A 16,006-nucleotide genomic window follows, 5' to 3' on the forward strand; every position below is an offset into this window, starting at 1 on the left:
AAAGTTCAGTAAAATATATTATTAAAATTAATTTCACCTGTTTCTTTTTTTTTTTTTTTTACTGTGACACTAGAATATTTAAAATGACCTAGTCTATTTTATTGCCTAGTGCTGCCTTTGAACATCAGATGACCCAAAAGGGAACTTAGACAATTTTCTAATATAACCTGAAAGGACACAAAGAAATACTTTTGTCTTGTTTTAAAGTTTTGATTAACTTCTCCCGCACAAGTTACAGGGATCTGGGGAAGGGTTACTTGTTTCTCGGCCTTCTGGCCTCCACCACGCGGCCAGGAGATTGGGAGCAAGAGTCTGGGTGGCTAGTTTCCTGATAATGAGATCTGGACTTCAGATTTGCATGTAGAGGGGCTTCAAGCTGAGTGACCATGTGAAGAACGGAGTCACACATACATGCTGCTGATTTATACATCAGGACACCAATCTATAGTAAAGGGCGTTCCAGTAACCTTCTAATCAAGGCTCCACACAGCTATTTTCTTGGAGGTTATGCATCCTTAGGTGAGTTTCAGATGGGAATGGGCTTGTTGCCCATAGAATCAGAGCAAAACAGCATATTCTTATTTTATTTTTTTTACCAAAATATATTAGGATGATGAAGGTGCTTTAGCAGTTTGTACAGTCTCAATAATTTGTCACAATTCTTAGACCCAAAGTCACACTGAGGGAGGATGGCAGGTCTAAAGTGTCCTTTCCGGCTGCTAATTCATCCATTACTAATCATATTAGGCTGTTAATTCCCAGGGTACGTGATCAGGAGTAGACACAGTTTTCAGATGTTGAAGAATGTTATTCAATGAAACCTTGGGATCATCCTCAGTCTAAAACAAGATGCCTTGTTTTTCATTTATGACTCAATTTATCTGTGTAACCGCTTTTGTAACCCAACAAAGTGGGTTCACTGCTTGGCGTGTCTGAGCCAAAGGCACTAAGTTTTGTTGAAAGAAAAGTTTTTTATTTTTAATTGTGACAAGTAAAGGAGGCAGAGGAATAATTTTCAAAGCTGTCTCCCGGAAGAAAGGTGTGGCTATGGTTTGTATACACTATTTGGGTAATTACAGGTAGGTCGACTTCTTTGCAGTTGGCTAAACTTGGTCAAGTTCATCAGGGTTCATTTGTGTCTGCAAAATACTGTACTACATTTTAACATTTAGAAAGAATTGCATTTAGTAAGAACCACCCAGACCTTGAGACCTTTACACTGTCTTACACTTTTGACTACCGCAATCTAAGTCTGACACCTTTAATACCCATTTTCATGTAGACATATGTTTAACCAGGAATTTCTGGTGAGTTGTAATACTTCTTTTGCCCCTAAATATAAAATGTGTTAAATATAAAAGAAGAACATTTTCTTTCAAGAATACATTGCAATTGCTTTGAACCAAAGGGCGAAACATTAAGTAACAACACCTAAAGTGGAAAGCAAATTTTGCAATTGAACACAGAAGTCTAACTTTAGGAAGGATGAGAAGAAGTGAACTCATCAACAAAACATGGTATAATCATTTACATTTTCTAGTACTTTTCCTCTTTTTCTGTTTTAAATTTTGCCATCCATTTTTTTTTTCTGTTTCAAATCTATGGTTTACTTTTTAAGTCAAAGTGTCTCTTATTGAAGACAGTAGTTTTATTTACATCTATATGTTTGAGTGCCCACTTAGAGGGTGGCCTTCTATGTCATGAACGTGTTAGATAGCGTTACCAGAAGAAACCCCAAATTTTCATGTGCTGAAATCCATCTCTTTAATGCAGCATACAAAATAAATAAATAAATAAATGCTTTTTTTTTTTTTAAACTCATCACCTCAATGTTTCTTGCTGCTGAGTCTTTTGGGGGTACTTGCAGGCATAGTGGGTCATCCTTCTTTTATTATCCCTATTCTTGAGGGACAGACTCCCTGCCTTGAACAACGCAGAGGGGAACCTGAGAGCTTTTTAAAAACAGCCCAATTTTTCTCCTTTGGAAAGTGAAAAGTGTGCCCCGCCCCCACTTATGAAAAGGGATTTGATAGAGTTTCAATGTCTTCAAATCAAAGATTGAAGTCTCTAACTCGCCACCACCTAGGACCTCTCTGGAACTTATGAGCCCCCTCGTATCCCTCCCTAACTGCTTTGGGCTAGTCCAGAACCTTGTCCCAGTCCCAGTTCCTGTGGGTCTGTAGGCAGAATTCACAGAGGACCTGTGTTATTTCTTTTGCGAAGAAACAGAATTAATGTGAAAATGTAAGTGAAAACTACTCCGTTTTTGTCCCCAAAAGAAGGTAAACATGTGCCCAACCACCCCTGAGAAAAAGAACTTTCGAGAGCAAAGGAGCGAACAGGTAATTTAGAAGAAAAACAGAAAGTGGTGTCCGACTGCCCTGGACTTCCCTCGGAGTTGGGGGACTTGGGGACGCCTGGACGCCGTGCCTTTGCAGGTACAGAAAAAATAATTGCAGATTAAGAAGCCTGAGGCTTCTCGGATTCTTTCCCGACCAACCCCGGGTGATTTGGTGCGGGGCATTTTAATATTTTCCCTCTTTTGTGAAGTGTAACAAACACAACTTGGGCGCACACCGGCGGCTCGGAGCCTGCCAGCCAGGAGGGCGGCGGGAGCACCAATCAGCGCGCGCCTGCGCTCTATATATACGGCGGCGGCCGGCGCCGCTCCATCGGCGCTTCGCCACTTTTCCCAAGTTCTAGGTCGTCACCATGTCGGAGACCGCTCCTGCCGCCCCTGCCGCCGCGCCCCCCGCGGAGAAGACCCCGGTGAAGAAGAAGGCTGCGAAGAAGCCTGCGGGGGTTCGCCGCAAGGCGTCCGGGCCGCCGGTGTCCGAGCTCATCACCAAGGCCGTGGCCGCCTCCAAGGAGCGCAGCGGCGTGTCCCTGGCCGCGCTCAAGAAGGCGCTGGCGGCCGCGGGCTACGACGTGGACAAGAACAACAGCCGCATCAAGCTGGGTCTCAAGAGCCTGGTGAGCAAGGGCACCCTGGTGCAGACCAAGGGCACCGGCGCCTCGGGCTCCTTCAAGCTCAACAAGAAGGCGGCTTCCGGGGAGGCCAAGCCCAAAGCCAAGAAGGCGGGCGCGGCCAAGCCTAAGAAGGCTGCTGGGGCGGCCAAGAAGCCCAAGAAGGCCGTGGGGTCGGCTACCTCCAAGAGTGCCAAGAAGACCCCGAAGAAGGCGAAGAAGCCGGCGGCGGCTGTTGTGGCCAAGAAAGTGGCCAAGAGTCCAAAGAAAGCCAAGGCTACCAAGCCGAAGAAGGTCGGCAAGAGTTCAGCCAAAGCTGTGAAGCCTAAGGTCGCCAAGCCCAAGGTTTCCAAGGCCAAGAAGGCTGCCTCCAAAAAGAAGTAGGTTGTTGAACAGCTACTTCTAAAACCCAAAAAGGCTCTTTTCAGAGCCACCACTGATATCGAAGAAGAGTTGAGCACTCCTGCTTTATTTGCTTTGTTTCTTCCCCCCTTTCCCCTCCTATTTTAATGCAGAGTCGTTGGAGAGATGGCTGCAGGCACCTCCCGAGAGGACTTTGGGAGGGGGGCTGCCGTGAGGTGACCGTCCCGGCCATCTCCGCAGCTTGTCAGCTGTGTGAAAGCGTCTTTGGCAGTCCCACCCATGCTTGTGGACAGGCAAACGATTAAAATGCCAGTTTCCTAGTCTTAAAGGATGTCATGATTGGGCCAGAAAGTCATTCGTAAGTCCCGCCTGCTCGCGGGTTGGCGCAAACCTCCAACCCATGGTCTTCATCCTGGATTTAATTGGATACTGGCAGGTTCTGCCTCATGTTTTTTTGTTAGGTCGAGTTTGCCCTTTTTGAGGTAATGTATGTGGCGTGTTTCGGAAGTACGCTGGCTCCTGGGGGCGTTGGTGGCGTTCCGCACTGAGAGGAGGGGACGCGAACGCTTTCTCTCGCTTTGTAACTCCCGTTTTCCTGGCGACAATAAAGTTCATTCGAGGAGCCGCTGCTCCCAGGGCTGGGCAGCACCAGGTTCTTTCTGTTCCTAGCACTTTGGACGTCAGTGTACGGACCCGAGCCCGTAAAAAACGACTAGTCGCCATTGTGTTCTGGGAGGCGGTTCCCCAGCCTCAGTTTAGACAGACGTCTGAAAGTGGAAGGTGCTTTAAGAGCACTGCGTGTGTGTGTGTGCGCGCGCGCGCATTCCAAATGTTTTCACGTGAAGAAGCAAAAACTATGGTCATCTGTTGGATATGTGTGTCTGAGTGGGGGTGGTGTCATTAAGGCTTTCGTTTTCATTGACAGTGTCATCTGTGGCGTTTCTCCTGGATCAAGTCCAGTGGGCAGTTTAAATTTTGAACATAGATTTTTCTCGAGGCAAGTTCCAGGGACAGGCTTCAGGTTTTCCCAAGGATAGGGCTGGTGTGAGTTAATTCCCCGCTGTAGTGGTGACCGCTGGGTTCATCTGCCGCGCCCGCCCTACTGGACAGAGCGCCTTAATCTTTGTTTTCTTTGTAACTATAAACAAAAAGACTTTCCCTACTTTGAGGGTGTAACACACACGCGAAGAAAAACAGTTCTCCCATGGTTTCTTCCAGTAACTTTGAGTTGTTAATTTTACATTTAAAGTAACAGCCCTCCATATTTAGTGTGAAGTTATGGATATACACATATGGATAATTTTTACATATGAATGTATGAATTTTTAAAGTATAATTTACATGATGGATATAAAGCTGTGGATATTTCCCCCAAGATGATTTACTAACTCTTGCATTTCTGCCTCTCCTCTCCCCACCCCACCCTGATCTGAGATGCAACCTTTATGGTAGGCTCAATTCCATGGATAGGTGGACTAATTTTTGGTTTTCTATTTTGTTCCTTTGATTTTTCCAGCCATTCCTAAAGTGAGATCACACTATTGCAAGTATTGTTCACAGCTTTCTTCAGTGATGAAAATTTATGACTTATGCAAATGCTAATTGCAAATACTAATTGAATGTTAAATAAACTGAGATATTATAGTTGACTTTAATAGCTGATAGAGCTAATTTCCTCTCAGTACTCCTTTCCAGAATTCTGTTGTTTATTTGATTATCTATTTTGCTTTTCCATATGAACTTTGGGATGCTCCCTTCCCTTTCAGAAACCATCAACACTCTGTTGGTAGTCTTATTGGGATTATTTTTATGAATTAAACTGAGGACAGTGTTTTCATATTCAAAAACATGTTGTTTTTCCATTTGTTCACACATTTCTTCAAATATATCTATCTTCCCATTTTTCACTACCTTTATTCCTATTTATTTTTATTACTGCTGACAATGACAATGTAATATTCTAGATCCCTTGAAGGCCAGTATTCCATTAAAGTGCAACTAGAAGATCCCCAGTGACTGAAGACATCTATGCATGAACAAATTAAGGTCTGTGACAGTGCTGGCCATTTAATAGCCACATAAATAAGGAGCAAAGAAACAGGTGAAATCATTTTTAAAATATAATTTATTTAACCCAATATGTCCAAAATACCATCAGATCACCCTGTAAAGTTATTTTCCATAGAATCCCCTTTTCGTCCACAGTCGCTTTATTTTCCCATTATAAATGAATATTCACTAGCTACTTTTGTATTTGTAATTTAGTGTTGTAGTTTGTTTTTTTATTTTTTGTTTTAATCACACCCGAGGATATTTTTCCATTTTTCTTCAGATAGAGTGGGAGAGAGTGAGGGAGAGAGGGAGATAGAGAGAAACATCCATGTGAGAGAGACACTACTGGTTGCTTCCTGCAGGACCCCGATCAGGGCCAGGGGTGAACTCAACTGAAGTATGTGGCCTTAACTGTAATCGAACCCGCGTTGTAGTTTTTTAAGAGTTGCTAAATTGTATAAGCTGTAGGCCTCAGAAAATTTCTATCTATTCCATATTAGCTTTTTTATATTTGGAAAGTTAAAAAGAAATGAACACTTAAATCATGGTTTTTGTACTTATTAAAGGGGGCATTGGCAAAAGAGGGAGAAGCTCTACAGCTGCTATCCTTTGTGGATGAAAGGGCGTTGTAATAAAGCAGACTTTCTACCTGAGCAGGTGATAGTGGGTCAAAAAGATAATGAGAAACCCTCATGGCAGATTGGCTGAACTGTCTGTCTCCTGAAGAACCAACACACTGCAATTCCTCAAGGCAACCAAGTCTCAGGCATCTGTGTGACTTCAAATACAACCTCTGCCCCAAAAAGGGCAACTAGCCTATCTTTTGTTGCCCGGTGCCACCTGATACTTGGCGCCTTCCCGTCTATGAGGAAAGAAAAAAACAAATTTCCTCCCTTTTTTCTCTCCTCTCAGTTGTGAATTCTTTCACAAGACTGCATCACTGGCCCAAACAAAACCCTAACAGTTTCTAGGTTCTTTTGTTAATTAGATGTGACAAGTGAGATCAGGGTAGAAGCTATACTTGTGACTGCCACTCATTGGAAGCTATTATTGTTTCTACAGACTTATTTATTTTTCCCAAAATTCAACAGGCCTTAGGCTAAGTAATTTCCATAATGATTAACAGGGTGCATGTGACTTCATTCTTGTAACTGTTAGTCCAAGCACACAAATATATATATATATATATATATTTATACTGTTTTCTGAGGGGTCTGAACTCCTGGGCTGCACCTTAAGAAAGTGTTGTCCATTGTTTTTGTGCATCTAGGTTCACACACCTTTGAAATTCTGCATTTCAGTCCTCCCCTTCCAAAGTAGTAACCATAATCTTAACTATCTCTAATCCCTGCCTAGCTTTCTCCCACCTCCTTGTAATGTTCCTTAATTTTAGATGCAGAAAGGAAATGGCAAAACCATCCCTCTCCACAACATTGAGATCTTGTTACTAGCTAAAATAAACTCAAAAACTTGCTACAGGTTTGGATATTTACGTTGACACCTTTTAGCATCTTAAAATCCTATTGAAATTTGGATAGTGATAAGTCTTAACTGCTACATAAATTTATTTTAGACTTCAGCTGGTAAGTAGAGGTCAGTTTCTATTGCCTGAGCTACAGTCCTATTTCAGGTAGACCGGTATTGAATGCTGGAGTCAGAAATGAATGACTTTTGACGACTGGGATTTTTTTTTGCATACTACAGTGCTGTTAGATTTAGTTGTAGAAGGTTAGATGGATTAAAAGGAGTAACAAACAGTGTGTGTACAGGAGCCTCTATATAGATAAGCACACTCATGAAAACTTGTCAACATTCAATTGACTAGGACAAAATGAGTAGTCAATACTAACGTGTTTCTGATGATTAAAAGTGTCAATAACTTGAAGTCCAATTAACAGGTAACATTGGTCTTTCCTATGCAGTGAAATTTTATTATCTAAATATCATAAAGGACCCAGAGAAAGACCCATATGATCTCACATGTGAAATTTAACCAAAACAAACAAACCGACAAAATACTAAGGTATAGATACGTGGAAGCCTGACAATTCGGGAGTACAGGGGGACTGGATTAAAAGTGAAGGGGTTAGCAAAACATACATGCGATAATACCTGGCCACAGACAAGCGTGATCATCATAGGGAAGGGAAGACACTGTGTGGCAGGGAGCAAAGGAGGTAAGGGTGATGGGGACATCTTAAAGACTACAGGTATAAAAAACAAAACAAAACAAAAAAACAGTCCTAAGGAACCAAAACTGCATTGTATAATACAGAGGGGGAAACAATTGGCTGATGTGCACTGGTAATACATGTATCGCAATAAACGTATGTATCTAAACAACCTATAAATTTAAAGACATAAATCTTAGCCGTGCACTTCTGTGAAATGTTAATTTGCACCTCAGTAATTACGGTTAGTGATTTACAACTCATTTCACTGAAATTGTGAGTGGCTCTGAAAAGAGCCTTTGTGAATACCACACTGAATTTGAGGTTCAGGCCCTCTCTCCGCGAATGCGGCGCGCAAGCTGGATGTCCTTGGGCATGATGGTGACGCGCTTGGCGTGGATGGCGCACAGGTTGGTGTCCTCGAACAGCCCCACCAGGTAGGCCTCGCACGCCTCCTGCAGAGCCATGACGGCCGAGCTCTGGAAGCGCAGGTCGGTCTTGAAGTCCTGCGCGATCTCGCGCACCAGGCGCTGGAAGGGCAGCTTGCGGATCAGCAGCTCGGTGGACTTCTGGTAGCGGCGGATCTCGCGCAGGGCCACCGTGCCGGGCCGGTAGCGGTGCGGCTTCTTCACGCCGCCGGTGGCCGGCGCGCTCTTGCGGGCGGCCTTGGTGGCCAGCTGCTTGCGTGGCGCCTTCCCGCCGGTCGACTTGCGCGCAGTCTGCTTGGTACGAGCCATCCTGAAAAGCCCCAGGCAGCGAGTCACTGGAAGATGGGAGGCCGTGCGCTCAACCTGTATATATAAGGCTAGTCCCGCTCTCATTGGACCGGGCATCTGTCCATCAAATCCTGCAGTGCAGTTACTGGAAGCCGCGTGCACTTCCTGGTTGCAGGAGCCTCCGGGGCGTTTGGATCGGAAATTAACTTTCTCCCCCCAGCCGCACTTTCAACAGCGGCTCTTTTTCTACCGTCTTTACGCCTTTTTCTTTATCACGTTCTTTGGCTTTGCTCCGCAGAATTTAATGTAAACGTTACAATGATAGACCTTGTTTGCTGAATAAGGTTTTTAAGTTTTGGCCCCTGAAACTGGTTTCCCTTTGACCTTTTTGAAAACGCGCGCGCTAGATGGCATTGGCCAAGTGGTTTTTCAGCCTCCTTCGAGTGTAGGAAGAATACATTCACGTCAATTTCATTTCTCTATTTAAACTTAGATTTTAAGATGTTTTGTTTTTAAATGCCTAACTCGACCTCACTCTTGATATTATAGCTACGCTAGCATTCACTTATTAACATTTTCACAAAAAGCATTCCACTACGTTTTACAATTCCCACTGAAACTTGTGTAAGATGGGGTTAAGGGGAAAAAAAACCTCAAGTGTGCCGAGTGGTACAAAGATTGCTGTGTGCCTTTTTTAAAAAAGTCACGCTGGACCCGGTGTCGAGCTCTGCCTAAAGGACAGGACTCCGGGGCTCGTATAGTCTTCCTATTAACATTCGACTAAGTAAGGCCCAGCGGACTTGGAGGTGGACGAGTCGCAGGTGTCCCACTAAGATGCAAACAACTGTCGAACAAGAGACTGGAGGGGGTCTTATTGCCCTGCCCGGTCACTAACTAGCGCGGCATTTAAATGTTTCACCTTTGACGAAGCATTGTTCTTCCCACTGTGTTGTGACTCTCTTAACTGCCTCTAAACCCTTTACCCAGGCCGATACCAAGTTTTGCTTTCACTGGCAGTTATACTCGCGTTTCTAGGCCTGCTTACACTGACATCTACTGGTAGGCCGAGGGGTTACGAGACACCATTTTCAAGTTCCTGCTACAACGCGGAAAGAGCAAGCCCTCTTAGTGGAAACGTGGGTGGCTCTGAAAAGAGCCTTTGGTTGAGATTGAGGAAGACTCTACTACCCCGCTTTATTTTCCCTTGGCCTTGTGGTGGCTCTCGGTCTTCTTGGGCAGCAGCACGGCCTGGATGTTGGGCAGCACGCCGCCCTGCGCGATGGTGACTTTGCCCAGCAGCTTGTTGAGCTCCTCGTCGTTGCGGATGGCCAGCTGCAGGTGGCGCGGGATGATGCGCGTCTTCTTGTTGTCGCGGGCCGCGTTGCCCGCCAGCTCCAGGATCTCGGCCGTCAGGTACTCCAGCACCGCCGCCAGGTACACGGGCGCGCCGGCCCCCACCCGCTCGGCGTAGTTGCCCTTGCGGAGCAGGCGGTGCACGCGGCCCACGGGGAACTGCAGCCCGGCACGCGAGGAGCGCGTCTTGGCCTTGGCGCGCGCCTTACCGCCCTGCTTTCCGCGTCCAGACATAGCTTTTCAAGAAAAATGCAAGTACCTTCTGGAAGAGATAAGCTGAATGGCACTAAAAGGAAAGCAGGACTAGTACTTATACTAATTGGAGGTAGGCTGTATGCAATTTCCCATAACCAATGGAAAACTAGAGCCTGCCTCCCTCATTTCAATATATGGCGCGCGCGCGCGCGCGTGTGAGTGTGTGTGTGTGTGTGTTTCTCCAATGTAATCTGGTCTGATGGACTTGACATTTTTTCTAATAATTGAACCAGTTTGGCTTTCTCTAAATAGTATCCTTTACCAACCCAGCGGGAATTATTGTCATTGTCCTGACATTTGGTTACTCGTCCTATTCCTTAATTGTGACTCATGATTTTGAAAATAAATACATTCAGAGCAATTTCCAAAAAGAAAACATTTAAGGGATACTTATACTCCAGGCGTTGCTTTCAGTTTTAGAGCTCGGAAAAGAGAGAGAAAGGAAAAATAATCCTTTTGGTTTCCCAAGTCTGCTTAAACTTCGTGAGCAATTTAACTGAAAGGAGGAGCTGGCCTAAGACAGTCTCTGACCTAAGATGGCAAGTGTGTCTCCATTTCATTTATATCTTGTGTTGAAAGCCTTAAAGGATAGCCTTGAAGGTATAGAGCATGAGTATTGCCTTCATTTTAAAGACTGTGAAACTGAGAGATCCAGAATGGTTATTTACAGTGCCAAAGGTAACAGTGAGTTAATGAGGCCAAGGACTCTAACTCCTGGGTGAAAAGCCTTTGCCATCATTTTCCAGCACCATTCCCAACCCTCCTACCCTTCTTTTCCCACTTGAGTACCACACACAGGATGTTAGTTATATCAGAAAACGCCATCATTCTCCATATCCTACTGCACCCCTGTGGTTGGAGGGCTGAAAAAGGTGAAATAAATGTTCTTTTTTAAACCACCCAGACTATGGTATTTTGATTGACTTTTTTAATTTTTAAGAGAAGGTCAAGTACTAAAGGGCAGATACCTACTTCCTTACAAAGAAATACAGTCATAAAAATGATGATTAAGACCTGTCTTTATTAATCTTAAAGAAAAACGAGAATGACCTCACTTATACAACACTTATGTATCTGTATGTATGGACTGACACAAGGTAAATTTCTGGAAAATCGGTGGCCAAAATGACCTGGATGATGGAATTGCAATTGATTCCAAGTTATTTAAAATTATTTGTAGTTGTTTTTATTTGTAAATAATGGGCAGGTTTTATTTTTCAAGAAAGTTAAAAAAAAACTCATGAAAAGACAAGAAAAACACATTGAATGTTGCTGAAAGACACTGAAGTAAGAATTGAGAATTCCATATGCTCTTACCTGCCAAGAAGCAGGGACTACAGCATTCCTTATATCCTCTACTGTCTCATTCCCAATCATGAACAGTCTCTGGATCTCCAGTTACCTGTCTGTTTGTGGTCCTTTCTTCTCTTTTCAGAATTCTCAATCTCCCTCCAAATTAAAATTCTCCCAATCCTTACCATCTGGTTCCAGGCACTCAGCACTCAGATATTTGATGGGGAGGACGGCAAAACTTCCATGACCCAAAGGAGAGTTAGGGATGTTGTCCAGGTCAGTTTTGTTTTCTTTGTAATTGGGAGCAGTTCTGGAGAAGATGTGGGTGTTTATTAGGAAAGAGGGGTGTATAAATCCTTCTGTTAGGACTAGGGTCCCAAGGTCTGGTTAGTTCTTAGCAAATGGTATTCTTGCTAAGTATTTTTTGGATGCAGCTTAATCCCCTTGAACTTGAACTTAACCCAACCAGATAAATTTAGCCGAGACTGCAACGAAGAAATCAACATGTAATTTACCAAATAGTGTATATAAAACATGGCTAAGCTTCCCTTTCTGGAGACAGAGCGTTGGATGTGAATTCCTGTCTCCTTTATTTGCTGCAAGTAAATAAAACTATGTAATAACAGCCATGTCTGATCCTTGGATAGAATACCACAAGCAGGGAACCCCTTAGTTTGCTAACACTTCTAGTATTTCTCCCAAGTTGATCAGCTTGACCACTGGTCCTGCTGTGTTCAAAGTTGGTACCTGGTCAGAATCATTTGGGGAAATTAACAAAATTCTTTGTCTTGTCACTGCTCTCCGCTATAGATCTGTGGACTACCCGGAGTCTAGGCATCTCATTTTCTTCTTTTTTTCTTTTATCCTTACCCGAGGACATTTTCCCATTTTTTTGTTCAGGGAGAGTGGGAGGGAGAGAGAGGAACAGAGAGAGAGAGAGAGAAACATCGATGTGAAAGGAACACATCGAGCGGCTGCCACCCGCACAACCGACTAGGGCCGGGGACAAACTGCAACCGAGGTACGCGCCGCTAGCGGGAACCGAACCCGGGTCTCTCAGGACCGCAGGTCGACGCTCTAACCACTGAGCCAAACTGGCCAGGGCTCATTGTTTTCTATCCTTAATTCCTTATTCAGTTGTGAAACATACACCAGGTATCAGAATAGATGGCAAAATTTCCAGGTTTGAGTTTACGAGGCCTGTTTTTTTTAGCTGAGTATGTCAAATAAGAGTGTAGTTTTAATATATCAAATAGTAGAAAGAAATGAGAGAAAGGTTGAAAGCAAGCAGGCAGGCAAAGTTATAAAGAACAAAATGAGGTGAAAATAGTCTCCTCCTGAGATCATTTTGAATACAATACATAATTTTACAAGTATTAGTGATTCCTAAACTATAGCCTGAATTCACTAACAAACTTTTTTATTGGGGAAGGAGTATCTTTTTACAACCTAGACCACAAAGATTAGTGATTTTTAAGGCAAGTGTCTTTTTCACAATTATATTTTGCATGCGCTGAGAAAGGAAGTATTTCTCATATAGTGGTCAGCTGTTATGTTGGGCTATGGGAAAAATTAAATTTTAATTTTCCTTTCAAAGGGGTTCCTTTTTGAGATATTCAGCTTTAAATTTCATTTCTTCATCCAACGACACTGTTGTGTCATCTACATCCTGGTCATAAACTGAAGGAAAACCTTTTTTCCACTTTGTAATAAGCAGTGAACCCGATTCTTCATCCTGCTCTTCCTCCCCTCCCCCAACCAGGAATGTAGACCCACCCCTCTTACCCTTCTTCAATCAAGGACGCTTCCTGCATATTTTGGATTATTTTTTGAGTCTCAGACGGTCTGAAAAAGGTCTGTAAAGAAAAACCAGCACATCTATCTCTCCATTCTTCTCCACCCCCACCCATACCCTCACCCCACCCACACGAGGCTGTGAGCCATGAGGTGGTGCCAGATATGGAAGGGCGGGAAATTCAAATGTTTTGTCCCCAAGTAGAGCTGGAGGCCACCATCCTACCCTTATAGGGGCATCCAAGAACAGTCAAAGGCCCAAGAAGTGGGACCGCGGATTTCTGGGATGCAAGGAAAATTCACACGTGTTTTAGATTGACTGTTACCATTGATACACAATTCCTGGAAAAAAATTGGAGCAATCTCAGTTCACCTGTGTGCAGAGGGCTCAAGTTATACCCCACAGAAACAAGAACCCGAGGAGCTACGGACAAATTCGCTGGCTGCTTACCCAACGCTTCCAAAACAAGGTGCGTTCTGGCCCCTAGAAGAAACACATCCCTACCTGCTCCTTGTGTCGCCTGGACCACTCCTGCTCCCACTAAAGCAGCCCAGATCATAGTCCCCTAAGGGTCCATACTGTCTCAAATTCTTTAAGGGCTTTCTTACCCAGCAGGAAAATTTCAGTCTTCATTAGAAATATGCAGAGGTAGGGAGTGAAGAGACCCATTTGCAGGTAAAGTTTGATAAGAAACTAAATGAACAGTAAATATAATTACCCGGCTCAGAAATGGCAGTTACAGCTACGCTTGGACAAAGTGTGTGGCTCTGAAAAGAGCCTTTGGGGTTAACAGTGGATGAAGCACATTACTTGGAGCTGGTGTACTTGGTGACGGCCTTGGTGCCCTCGGACACGGCGTGCTTGGCCAGCTCCCCGGGCAGCAGCAGGCGCACGGCCGTCTGGATCTCCCGGGACGTGATGGTCGAGCGCTTGTTGTAATGCGCCAGGCGCGACGCCTCGCCCGCGATGCGCTCGAAGATGTCGTTGACGAACGAGTTCATGATGCCCATGGCCTTGGACGAGATGCCGGTGTCGGGGTGCACCTGCTTCAGCACCTTGTACACGTAGATAGAATAGCTTTCCTTGCGGCTGCGCTTGCGCTTCTTGCCATCCTTTTTCTGGGCTTTAGTGATGGCCTTTTTGGAGCCCTTCTTCGGAGCTGGGGCAGATTTAGAAGGTTCAGGCATAACTTCTACAAAGAGCTGTAAAGCTACAAGATGCACTTTTTATGATAGAAATTATGGGAGAACTAAACGCTCGTTCAATTATATATATGTTTCTCTATGTAAATGAAGGATGGAGAATTTTTCCTTCTGATTGGATAATCATTACACTTGCGTTAAGGGGAGGTGTTTATGCAAATAGGGAATTCACATTTCTCTTTTCTATTGGATAGAATATAATTGAACCAATCAGATGGCTTACTGCCCTATCTCAGCACTATCTATAAATGCAACTCTTTAGGCTGCAAACTTCATCTCGTTTTTTCATTTGTTCTAGCGAATTCAGACTTTTTTAGTATGTCTGGACGCGGAAAGCAGGGCGGTAAGGCGCGCGCCAAGGCCAAGACGCGCTCCTCGCGTGCCGGGCTGCAGTTCCCCGTGGGCCGCGTGCACCGCCTGCTCCGCAAGGGCAACTACGCCGAGCGGGTGGGGGCCGGCGCGCCCGTGTACCTGGCGGCGGTGCTGGAGTACCTGACGGCCGAGATCCTGGAGCTGGCGGGCAACGCGGCCCGCGACAACAAGAAGACGCGCATCATCCCGCGCCACCTGCAGCTGGCCATCCGCAACGACGAGGAGCTCAACAAGCTGCTGGGCAAAGTCACCATCGCGCAGGGCGGCGTGCTGCCCAACATCCAGGCCGTGCTGCTGCCCAAGAAGACCGAGAGCCACCACAAGGCCAAGGGAAAATAAAGCGGGGTAGTAGAGTCTTCCTCAATCTCAACCAAAGGCTCTTTTCAGAGCCACCCACGTTTCCACTAAGAGGGCTTGCTCTTTCCGCGTTGTAGCAGGAACTTGAAAATGGTGTCTCGTAACCCCTCGGCCTACCAGTAGATGTCAGTGTAAGCAGGCCTAGAAACGCGAGTATAACTGCCAGTGAAAGCAAAACTTGGTATCGGCCTGGGTAAAGGGTTTAGAGGCAGTTAAGAGAGTCACAACACAGTGGGAAGAACAATGCTTCGTCAAAGGTGAAACATTTAAATGCCGCGCTAGTTAGTGACCGGGCAGGGCAATAAGACCCCCTCCAGTCTCTTGTTCGACAGTTGTTTGCATCTTAGTGGGACACCTGCGACTCGTCCACCTCCAAGTCCGCTGGGCCTTACTTAGTCGAATGTTAATAGGAAGACTATACGAGCCCCGGAGTCCTGTCCTTTAGGCAGAGCTCGACACCGGGTCCAGCGTGACTTTTTTAAAAAAGGCACACAGCAATCTTTGTACCACTCGGCACACTTGAGGTTTTTTTTCCCCTTAACCCCATCTTACACAAGTTTCAGTGGGAATTGTAAAACGTAGTGGAATGCTTTTTGTGAAAATGTTAATAAGTGAATGCTAGCGTAGCTATAATATCAAGAGTGAGGTCGAGTTAGGCATTTAAAAACAAAACATCTTAAAATCTAAGTTTAAATAGAGAAATGAAATTGACGTGAATGTATTCTTCCTACACTCGAAGGAGGCTGAAAAACCACTTGGCCAATGCCATCTAGCGCGCGCGTTTTCAAAAAGGTCAAAGGGAAACCAGTTTCAGGGGCCAAAACTTAAAAACCTTATTCAGCAAACAAGGTCTATCATTGTAACGTTTACATTAAATTCTGCGGAGCAAAGCCAAAGAACGTGATAAAGAAAAAGGCGTAAAGACGGTAGAAAAAGAGCCGCTGTTGAAAGTGCGGCTGGGGGGAGAAAGTTAATTTCCGATCCAAACGCCCCCGGAGGCTCCTGCAACCAGGAAGTGCACGCGGCTTCCAGTAACTGCACTGCAGGATTTGATGGACAGATGCCCGGTCCAATGAGAGCGGGACTAGCCTTATATATACAGGTTGAGCG

General features: G+C 44.9%; 4 protein-coding genes across 4 annotated transcripts; 2 read left to right on the forward strand and 2 right to left on the reverse strand.

Annotated features, from left to right (window-relative positions):
- The first annotated feature begins 2,664 nt into the window (after nt 1–2,664).
- LOC118637161 (histone H1.2) lies at nt 2,665–3,401 on the forward strand. The gene has a single exon (XM_036272358.1). It carries the CDS (start codon nt 2,713–2,715, stop codon nt 3,349–3,351), a length of 639 nt encoding a protein of 212 aa, XP_036128251.1. The 5' UTR covers nt 2,665–2,712; the 3' UTR covers nt 3,352–3,401.
- Nucleotides 3,402–9,252: 5,851 nt separating this feature from the next.
- Nucleotides 9,253–9,889, reverse strand: LOC118637171 (histone H2A type 1). Its single transcript, XM_036272370.1, has one exon. The coding sequence runs from the start codon at nt 9,854–9,856 to the stop codon at nt 9,464–9,466; it is 393 nt and encodes a 130-aa protein (XP_036128263.1). The 5' UTR covers nt 9,857–9,889; the 3' UTR covers nt 9,253–9,463.
- Nucleotides 9,890–13,728: 3,839 nt separating this feature from the next.
- On the reverse strand, nt 13,729–14,196 carry LOC118637191 (histone H2B type 1-B). Its single transcript, XM_036272388.1, has one exon. The coding sequence runs from the start codon at nt 14,150–14,152 to the stop codon at nt 13,772–13,774; it is 381 nt and encodes a 126-aa protein (XP_036128281.1). The 5' UTR covers nt 14,153–14,196; the 3' UTR covers nt 13,729–13,771.
- A 262-nt stretch (nt 14,197–14,458) lies between these two features.
- Nucleotides 14,459–15,095, forward strand: LOC118637170 (histone H2A type 1). The gene has a single exon (XM_036272368.1). It carries the CDS (start codon nt 14,486–14,488, stop codon nt 14,876–14,878), a length of 393 nt encoding a protein of 130 aa, XP_036128261.1. The 5' UTR covers nt 14,459–14,485; the 3' UTR covers nt 14,879–15,095.
- Nucleotides 15,096–16,006: the final 911 nt, after the last annotated feature.

This window comes from Molossus molossus, unplaced genomic scaffold, assembly GCF_014108415.1.
Source record: "Molossus molossus isolate mMolMol1 unplaced genomic scaffold, mMolMol1.p scaffold_m16_p_20, whole genome shotgun sequence".
In the NCBI taxonomy this organism is placed as follows: domain Eukaryota; kingdom Metazoa; phylum Chordata; class Mammalia; order Chiroptera; family Molossidae; genus Molossus; species Molossus molossus.

Coding starts and splice junctions, on each gene's coding strand:
- LOC118637161 (XM_036272358.1), top strand. CDS start 2,713: ATGTCGGAGACCGCTCCTGCCGCCCCTGCCGCCGCGCCCCCCGCGGAG.
- LOC118637171 (XM_036272370.1), bottom strand. CDS start 9,856: ATGTCTGGACGCGGAAAGCAGGGCGGTAAGGCGCGCGCCAAGGCCAAG.
- LOC118637191 (XM_036272388.1), bottom strand. CDS start 14,152: ATGCCTGAACCTTCTAAATCTGCCCCAGCTCCGAAGAAGGGCTCCAAA.
- LOC118637170 (XM_036272368.1), top strand. CDS start 14,486: ATGTCTGGACGCGGAAAGCAGGGCGGTAAGGCGCGCGCCAAGGCCAAG.